Source organism: Phlebotomus papatasi, chromosome 1, assembly GCF_024763615.1.
Source record: "Phlebotomus papatasi isolate M1 chromosome 1, Ppap_2.1, whole genome shotgun sequence".
Lineage (NCBI taxonomy): Eukaryota > Metazoa > Arthropoda > Insecta > Diptera > Psychodidae > Phlebotomus > Phlebotomus papatasi.
In genome coordinates, this window is record NC_077222.1 from 101,702,250 (window position 1) to 101,711,258 (window position 9,009).

Here is a 9,009-nt window from a genome sequence, read left to right on the forward strand (position 1 = left end):
AGACAAGTTTGTAAAAAAGAATGTTCTTCCATAAGGCCTCTACACATTGGGAGCAATTTTTGTCAAAAATTGCATTTTTGAAGGAAATTGTCTGCACTGCTGTAGGCAGAACTGTCAAAATTCTGTCAAAAATGCAATTTTTGACGAAAATTGCTTCCAATGTGTAGAGGCCTATACAGGATATGGAAAAGTTTTGTGAAATCGGCGGCCAACTGGATCTTGTTAAAAGTTTGTCAAAGAGTACCATTTCATGTGGAAAAACATTCTTTTGACAAGTATTGACAAACTTTTGTTTTGTTAATTTGACAATTTTTCAGAGTACTCAGAAAAAAATGTTTTGTTAAACGAACAAATGGATTTTGTTGAAATTTTGTCAAAAGGATGTTATTTACCAATTTGACAAAAACCTTTTCTTGCATTTTATATGGAAAAACACCCTTTTCACAAACTTTTAACAAGATCCAGTTGGCCGCCGATTTGACAAAACTTTTCCATATTCTGTATGGAAGAACATCCTTTTTACAAACTTGTCTTTTTAATTTGACAAAACATTTTTTTCAGAGTAGAGCAGCCTAATCATTTTTTAAGTCTGAAGTAGTCTACATATTGGAGCTGATTTCATCAAAAATTATTTCAAAAATTTTTTGAAAATTATTTCAAAAATTTTTGAAGGAAAAATTCCTACATTTTTGAAGACAAATACCTCCATATTGGGTTTATTTTCCATCAAAAGTTTTTGATATACCAAGTGCTCTTCTGATTATTTTGTGTGAAAATTTGTTGTTTCACTGCTGGAAAAAGTGGGAAAAGTGTTCGTGGAAGTTCCTTGGAATAGTTTTTAATGCATTTACATGGAAAATTTTCCTAAAATGCGAAGTATGAGTGTTTTTCTGAAGATGTCGTTCCTGATATCCTGATGGAAAGCAATCCAGCTTTGAAGAAACATTTCTTATGATTTTGCTCTATAAATTGCCAGAAGATAATGCATCTGTATATTTATTGAGTTCTTCAGTACAGTGACTCAGTACTCCATGAATTTCAACATGGATAGCAAGCGAAAGCGGAAAATTAAGAGACTCTTTGGCATTTCTATTGATTTTCCGGAATGCACAACATAACCACAAATCTTTGTCTTTACTTTTGTCTACAGCTTGTGAGGACAAGTTGTTTTTTCGCGATAATCTCAAAAATACTTTCAAGAGTGGAATCCCAGATACTACTCGAAAAATTGAATATGTAACTAGAATCGCCTCTTCACGAATGGAGCAGAAGGGGCTGTCAATGCACTTGCTCCTGATCACAAGGTCTTCTCCTCATTCAGACGCCTATTCACAAGTTTTTCTCCAATTTTCCTGAAGTTCTAAAACTTTTGCAGAAAGACTTGCTCAATGGATCAGTAATACGAGCAACAGCTTCTTCTTAACGAGGCTTCTAGTCACAAATTTTCTTTTCCGGATAGTTTCAGGGATTCTACTGTTGAAAATGTTTTCAAAATTATCGTGAGAATCAACTTTTCCTCATAGCAAACTATGAATATCACAAAATATTTATAGATGAAAATAAAGATATAGTTTTGAGGTTATGTTTGCATGATCCGAAATTGGTGTAAATATTATGCTTTTTAGGTATATTAGGGGTTAAAGTTACACTTTTTCATGTTAATTTTACCATTGAAAAGGTGTAAAATTAACATTAAAAAATGTTGATATATTTTTACACCTAAAAAGTGTTAAAGTTATGAGGAAAAAAGTGAATAGCACTCCCGTTTTTTTCTCAGTGTTGGATTCCACCGGGAACGATATCTCCAGGAAAACATTCTTCTTTTGCATTTTCGGGTAATTTTGCACAAAAAATCACTGAGTATTATCCCAAGGGACTTCAGAAAACGTTTTTCATACTTTCTCCAGCGGAAAACAACAAATTTTCGTGAAAAACTATCTCAAATCATGATGGTTTCCTTCAAAAATTATGTCAAAAATGACTTTGATGAATTTTATTCCAATATGCAGCGAATAATTTTTATCAAAATTTTTTGATAAAAATTAGCTTGAATTGGATTGGATTTTTGAATGAAATTGCCTACAAATTGGACAAATTTTCTTCAAAAACCCATCCTGTCAAAAATTCTCAGTGCAGACAATTTTTTTGAAGGACAATTCTTGAAGCTTTTTTGATAGAAATTTCTCACAATGTGTAGACACCGTTAGGTCTGATGTTTGCATTTCCGTTTCAATTTAACGGACCCAATTGGGGGAAATGGGGCACCTTTGGAAGTGGGGTAGCTTTGAAATTGGGATTTTTTCCTTATTTTCTAAATAAAATTGAGCCTTATCGTGATATAACTTTGCTGCACAAACAGATTAAAAGCTAAATTATATCATGATAAGGCTCAATTTTATTTAAAAATAGGTGAAAAATCCCAATTTCAAAGGTGCCCCACTTTCAAAGGTGTCCCATCTCCCCCTAATGGCCTATACACACCAGGAGAAATTTCTTTAAAAAATGCCTTTTTAAAAAAAATTTCCCCTATCCTTGTAGGCAGAAACGTCAGAATTTTTTAAAAAAGGCAATTTTTTACGAAAATTCTCTCTAGTGTGTAGGCCATAAGACTAAACGGTTAAAGATAACATACTTAAGGGTTTTCCAATGTTTCTTTCATAACAAGGTTTTTTATTCAAATTCATTTTAAATAGTTATTTTAATTTCACAAACCTTCGGAATATTTCCTATGGGTGGTCTTACAAGCACTAAACCGGAAAAGATAACATTTTCATGGAAAAGTCCACGAATTGCCTACTCTCTGGTCTACACGGCATTTGGATTTTTCATGCTATTCTTCTACACAAAGCATATCGTTTCCATTGGAATAACAGCTAAGAATTTCGGTAAATGCAATTATTTCTTTAAATGTTTCTGTTAAAATTAAAAAAAAAAATGTTTTCTACTTTTAGTTGGGTTTGGATTTTTTGCGTGCTGCATTATAAGTTATTTGTATTTTATGTGGCTGGCTGGAAAATGGAGAAAAATTATGATTTTTTGGAGGAAAAAAGAGAGTACACTCCTCAATTATCCATATCAGGTCAATCGCATTCCTGTTGTAATCCACGTGAGATTCTTGGCAATGGTTTTCCTAATAATGGCACTGAGTAAGTCAAGTATCTAAGGGGGTATCAAGGTTCATTTCTCTGTATCATTGACACAGTAAAACCTAATGACGACCTAATGATTTTGTATAATGTTTGTAAATGTTTCTGAATTCCTGCTGAGGGTTTTTGAAATGCTCGTAAATCATATATACCACAAACAAGTTCGTTAAAGTTTAGTTTATTTCACAAACATTGTTCGTAACTTGAGCACTTAACAAACATTTTTTCTTATACAAACATTTGTTTGTAAATTTTTGTTTGTCTGGCTAAACTTTAAGAACAAATGACAAAATTTTACGGCTCGATAATCGTATAATCCGCAAAAAAGTTCGTAAAAGGTTGTACTTTTTCACAAACATTCTTCATAACATGAGCACTTAACAAATATTTTTTCTTCTTCAAACATTTATTCGTAATTTTTTGATTGTCCGGCAAAATTTTACGAACAAATGACAAATACTTACGAACATTTTTCTGTGTGTTTACGAACCTTTACAAACAGAATGTCTGTGAAAGAACCAAAAATATTTGTCAATTGATCATGTTACGAACAATATTTGTGAAAAGTACAAACTTTTACAAATTTTTTGTGGGTTATACGATTAACGAGCATTTCGTAAGTCCCCAGTACGAGTTCACAAACATTTACGAACAATTTTACTCCAAATTTCTTTTGTGTAAAGAGAACTGGACTTTTCATTCCGATATATTTCGAAATTATTAAATTTCGAAAAAGTGAGATAAAGTGAAAAATAGCTTCACTTTTTATGAGGCTTGATACCCTCTGCAAGTATATCACATATATATTTTTTTATTCTTCATCTTCTTAATTTGCAGTTGAACATTTGCTCTTCTTGGCTAATTCTTTATACAATATTTTTAAGGAAGCTTCAGTTTGTAAATATGATTTGCCCGATAAAGCAAAATATTTCTTTATGAAGCAATTTATGCATATTTTCAGTGAAATTCCATATAGTTTACCTTTAGCCTTGATATTGACTGTGAGTACAACGAAATACTTTTCTTATTGCTTAATACTAAATCAGAACGATATTTTCAGTATATGAATTTTTGTTTAACATTCGCTTGGAATTTCATTGATATTTTTGCAATCTTGATAAGTGTCGGTCTTGCAAAACGATTCGAACAAATAAACAACCGACTGGACTCAGTTAAGGGAAAATTTGCTCCTCAAAGCTACTGGGAACAAGTTAGACTTCATTATGTGCAATTATGCGAAATGGTTGAATTTGTAGAGATGCACATATCACCAATAGTCTTACTCTCCTGCACCAATGATCTTTACTTCATCTGTTACCAATTGTTGAATATTTTTAAGTAAGTTTACTTTAAATAGTACTTTATTGCGGTACCTTTTTGCAGTATAAGTGGTTCCTAATGCGGTTCTATTTCCAGTACTTTACCATATACAATAAACAACGTCTACTTCTGGTATTCGCTTCTGTATCTCATACTTAGAACACTTTGCTTGTTCTTGTTCACATCTGAAATTAATGATCAGTCTAAAAGACCCTTGCTGATCCTCAAGACCATTCCAACGTATGCTTGGTGCGTAGAACTGGATAGGTTCATCCATCAGACTTCAAAGGACACCATTTGTTTGACAGGAATGAGATTTTTCTTCTTCACACGAAAACTTGTTCTATCTGTAAGGAAATTTTGAATTTCAACTTCAAGAATGTTTTTTCTAATGTATTTTTAAAAATTGCAGATGGTAGGAACGGTCGTCACTTATGAACTCGTCTTGATGCAGTTTGACTTTAAAAATAATGAACTGTACTCTCATGAGAATGAAACAGTTTTTCGCTATGAATGTGATTTTACGTACTAAAATTTTATAAAAAGATTTGTTGTATTGATGGTGTTCAAAAATTGATGTTATTCTAAGTATTATGAATTTTCTGATTTTTCCTATGCTATCATAGGAAGAGAGGGAACACTTGCAGGAGCAAGAACAAAGTCCAAGAGTTGTCTTCAGTAAATTTACTTTTCTTCACTGCAATAGGAGATACTAAGAAGATATCGTGCTGCTGAATGGAGCTTAACACTTGGAAGCACCCTTGTAACGGGCATTACCAATTTTGTTGTAGGTTTGAAGAATACATCGGGGGCAGTAACACTTCTCATTTTAGCTTTTAATGTTGTCCTGAACCATAGACAACAATGTCACGGAGGGTTCGTTGTCGTGTTGCAATATCACTCGTTCGTGTTTTTTGATCGATTTTTGCTGGTTTTCGACCAATACATTATCGAAATTGATCGGCTATTGCCTAGTGATAGTATCTTTTGGTTTAGCAACTCGTAATACAGTAGACTCTGTCTCAATCGGGTATATAGGGCAAAATGTTGTCCGAATTATCGAGAGATTTGGGGATTAAATTCATTGTAAATTCCACAAAAAGCGTTTAATCGTAAAGAATCATGATAAAATAAGAGGAAATACAGCGAACTTGAGCAAATTTGCTTCAAAACGAAACGTGAAAATTGAGACGCTTAGAGCAGAAGTGGTCTGTTTTAATAGGGAAATGCATACAAAAGGAGACCACTTCTGCTCTGGGCGTCTCAATTGTCAACAAGAACGAGAGTCTACTGTAGGTACACTGAGAAAAAAGGGGGATGCAATTTACTTTTTTTCCTAATAATTTTAACACTTTATAGGTGTAAAAATATATCAACATTTTTTAATGTTAATGTTACACCTTTTTTAGGATAAAATTAACATGAAAAAGGGTAACTTTAACCCCTAATACACCTAAAAAGCATAATATTTACACCGATTTCGGATCAATATTGCAGGGTAAAATAAACATTTCCGTAATCTTATTTTAACCTTTTCGGATTTCTCTCAGTGTACGTACATGCCCCATCGAGTGATTTGGTCGTTCTTTCGATTTTGATGATTTGATACGGGAAAACTACGATATTTTGGGATTGGAATACTTTTACAATAGACACTCAATGGGTCAAGCGGTAGAGCACTCGCTCTATGATGTAAGTGTCTCAGGTTCGAATCCCTATTGTGTCACCATGAATTTTTCTAACGTTTGTTAGCACTAGCTTCTCCCCAAAGGTTACCCCCCCCCCCCCCGCTGGTATTTGAATTTCTCCTAAGAGCGTTCCTAGTGTTAGCCTATGAGTTACCGCTTCGGGAGGGGTATCGTAGAGATGATTAGTATTGAGAGTTAGTTCATGTTGAATTGTCGTAGAGAATAGATCATTAGGACACTGAGAAAAAAACGGAGGTGCGATTAACTTTTTTCCTCATAACTTTAACACTTTTTAGGTGTAAAAATATATCAACATTTTTTAATGCTAATTTTACACCCTTTTGAGCGTAAAATTAACATGAAAAAGTGTAACTTTAAGCCCTAATATACGCCTAAAAAGCGTAATATTTACTCCGATTATGGATCAATACCGTAGGGTAAAATAAACATTTCCGGAATGTTATTTTAATTTTTTTTGCATTTCTGTCAGTCGAGGAACGCTGAGGGTCCCGGAGAAATCTCTAGCGACCAAGGCTCTCATCCTTGCGATAACTTTAAGGGTTCCGCCCTTACAGATTCTCTGATGGATCTAACATATTAAAGGTGTTTGGATTGCATTCAGTGAACTTCATTGCATTTGATTTCACGGGGCCTGGGACTGACAACCCCATCCCTGTATAAGTAAAAATAATAATGGATGTTCGTAAACCATTGTGAGGAGGCGTCGACCTCGAGGCAGACCTAGGACAAGGTGGCTGAATCAAATTCAGAATCTTGCCTTGGAGCATCTTAAGATCGAACCCGAACATATACCTGAAGTGACGCCCTGACGCTTCCTGACTACGTGGGCTGCTAAATTGTATGTCATGGGCGCGCGACCCCAATGAGGATAAACGGTTGAAAATGATGATGGTGATGAATAAATGCATGTTCCGTTCCGAACTCCCCTTGCGGGAAGGCCCTGTTCCTCTATGGAGCATCGTGCCACCATTATTATTATTTTATTAATTTTATTATTCCCAAGGCAGGAGTGGAATAGGGCGAAATACTACAAACTTTAATAGGTATTTTACGTATTTGAAATTTTGAGAATATAATGGTGGATCTATGGAGTCGGTTTGTTCATTTTTTTACTAGACTTAAGTACAGGTAGGCAGAACGGTAAGTGATATTGAATTCGGGTACTTAAAGATCTCTCAGAATCCACAAAAGGTTTTAGGCAAATTAATTTGTACAACTGCTTCCCTTGCAATATATAGAAAGTATAAGCGAAGTGGAACCTGTTTCCTTTAATATAGAGAACAATGGTCTTCGACAAAGTTGTAGAGTGGTAATTTTTTTATAAGATGTGCAGATTTGAAATAATCTCATGTACATTCATTCGTTTTTAACTGCTAATACCTATCGGGCCGCGTGCTTAAGAGACCCAGAATAGCATCCTAGTCTTGTCAATCCTCTGATACTTCAGAAAAGTGGTCGGAGCCAATCCCAAGACAACCCAAAGCGAGATCCTGAATTTGTTTCTGTTGCCTTGTCCCGGGTTTGCTCCGAAGTCTCTTCCTCTTTACAGGGTTTGCATGGGCGTTCTCAGGGTGTAAGCCTGAGGTCGCCGGTCTCCTTACCCGGGAGACAAGTGTTTAGGGGTAGTCCGTGCGGTTTAGTATGCACTAAGGACTTTTCGTAGGTGCGAGAATGCCGATACGTAGGACCAATTACAGCAGGGATGAGCAAGAACCGATTGAAACCGAATTAACGTCAAAATAAGTTTGTCCAGGTAGCGTTTTGATCATTACTAACGTTTTTCATTTGACGTTTGTTCGATTTCAAAAGGTACTTACTCACCTCTGAATTAAGTCCTCTAAAGCCTTTCCCTATCCGCTACCTAGGACGTGCACGATGGATACCTGCCTAACCGTACGGGTATCATGTAGATAACTATATTAATGACAATGCCGCGGTACAACATTCCATAAAGCATCTAAACCTTTCTGACAGCAGTATTTAGGAGCATGAATTCTTATATTTTCTTATACGAGGATGAGGTGGTCAGTCCCATTCTTTGAGGAATCAAGTGCAGTGAAGTCATTCAATTCCAACTTCTTAATTTAGAAATATTCCAGATAAGCTAATCGGAATTCGAAACCGGCGTACTTGCATTATAGCGACGAGTACTCTATTCTTTGACCCATTGTGTGCCTCAATGTAAGCTAACTACAAACTGTGACTATAGTTAGACTATACGAACTTTTTGAATTTGTTGTTGTACCATCGAGTGGAATGTAAAGCAAGCAAGGATGTTGTTCACCTGAATTATTTATTTTAATATTCATACAGCAATTAAATCGATTGTTAGTCACGCTAATACTTTTCTGATATGGATTGAAATCAAAACTTAAAAATAAAATATTCAAAACATGTTTTTGCTTCAGTTGACTTGGTGAATTGTGATTCAGAAGTCGCATGAACATAATAAATACACCGAAAATTCACTTCCGCGATGATTCAGTGGAAGAAGAAATTGAAAGGAAGCGGAAGCATCAAGCTCCGGACTCCTTCCAAAATGCCATTGGACCAATTATCGTAGTGGCGCAGTGTCTGGGGATAATGCCAGTGATTGGGATCCTGACGAATAACAGAAATGCCGTAAAATTCAAATGGATGTCTATTAGAACGATATATTCTATTTTTATTCTAATTTGTGGTATAGCTGAATTGTTGTTAAATCTCAACCGAATTCATCGAGTTGGGCTTAACTTAATTAATGCGGAAGCACTAACATTCTATGCTATAACATCAACTGGACAATTTTTGTTTCTCAGTTTAGCCAGAAGATGGCCCAAATTGATTACGTGTTG

The 9,009-nt window shown here is 35.0% G+C and overlaps 2 protein-coding genes across 2 annotated transcripts in view; both read left to right on the forward strand.

Annotated features, from left to right (window-relative positions):
- The window catches only part of LOC129810139 (TBC1 domain family member whacked), a 147,992-nt gene that overhangs the window by 27,163 nt on the left and 111,820 nt on the right, over positions 1–9,009 (forward strand). The gene's annotated exons all lie outside the window — the stretch shown is intronic.
- LOC129810140 (gustatory receptor for sugar taste 64a-like) lies at positions 2,584–5,044 on the forward strand. The gene is made up of 6 exons (XM_055860440.1): positions 2,584–2,885; positions 2,952–3,146; positions 3,984–4,147; positions 4,207–4,484; positions 4,563–4,815; positions 4,879–5,044. The coding sequence occupies exons 1-6, from the start codon at positions 2,729–2,731 to the stop codon at positions 4,996–4,998; spliced, it is 1,167 nt and encodes a 388-aa protein (XP_055716415.1). The 5' UTR covers positions 2,584–2,728; the 3' UTR covers positions 4,999–5,044.

Coding starts and splice junctions, on each gene's coding strand:
- LOC129810140 (XM_055860440.1), top strand. CDS start 2,729: ATGGGTGGTCTTACAAGCACTAAACCGGAAAAGATAACATTTTCATGG. Junction 3,147..3,983: donor TTTCCTAATAATGGCACTGA/GTAAGTCAAGTA, acceptor CTTAATTTGCAG/TTGAACATTTGCTCTTCTTG. Junction 4,485..4,562: donor CAATTGTTGAATATTTTTAA/GTAAGTTTACTT, acceptor TTCTATTTCCAG/TACTTTACCATATACAATAA.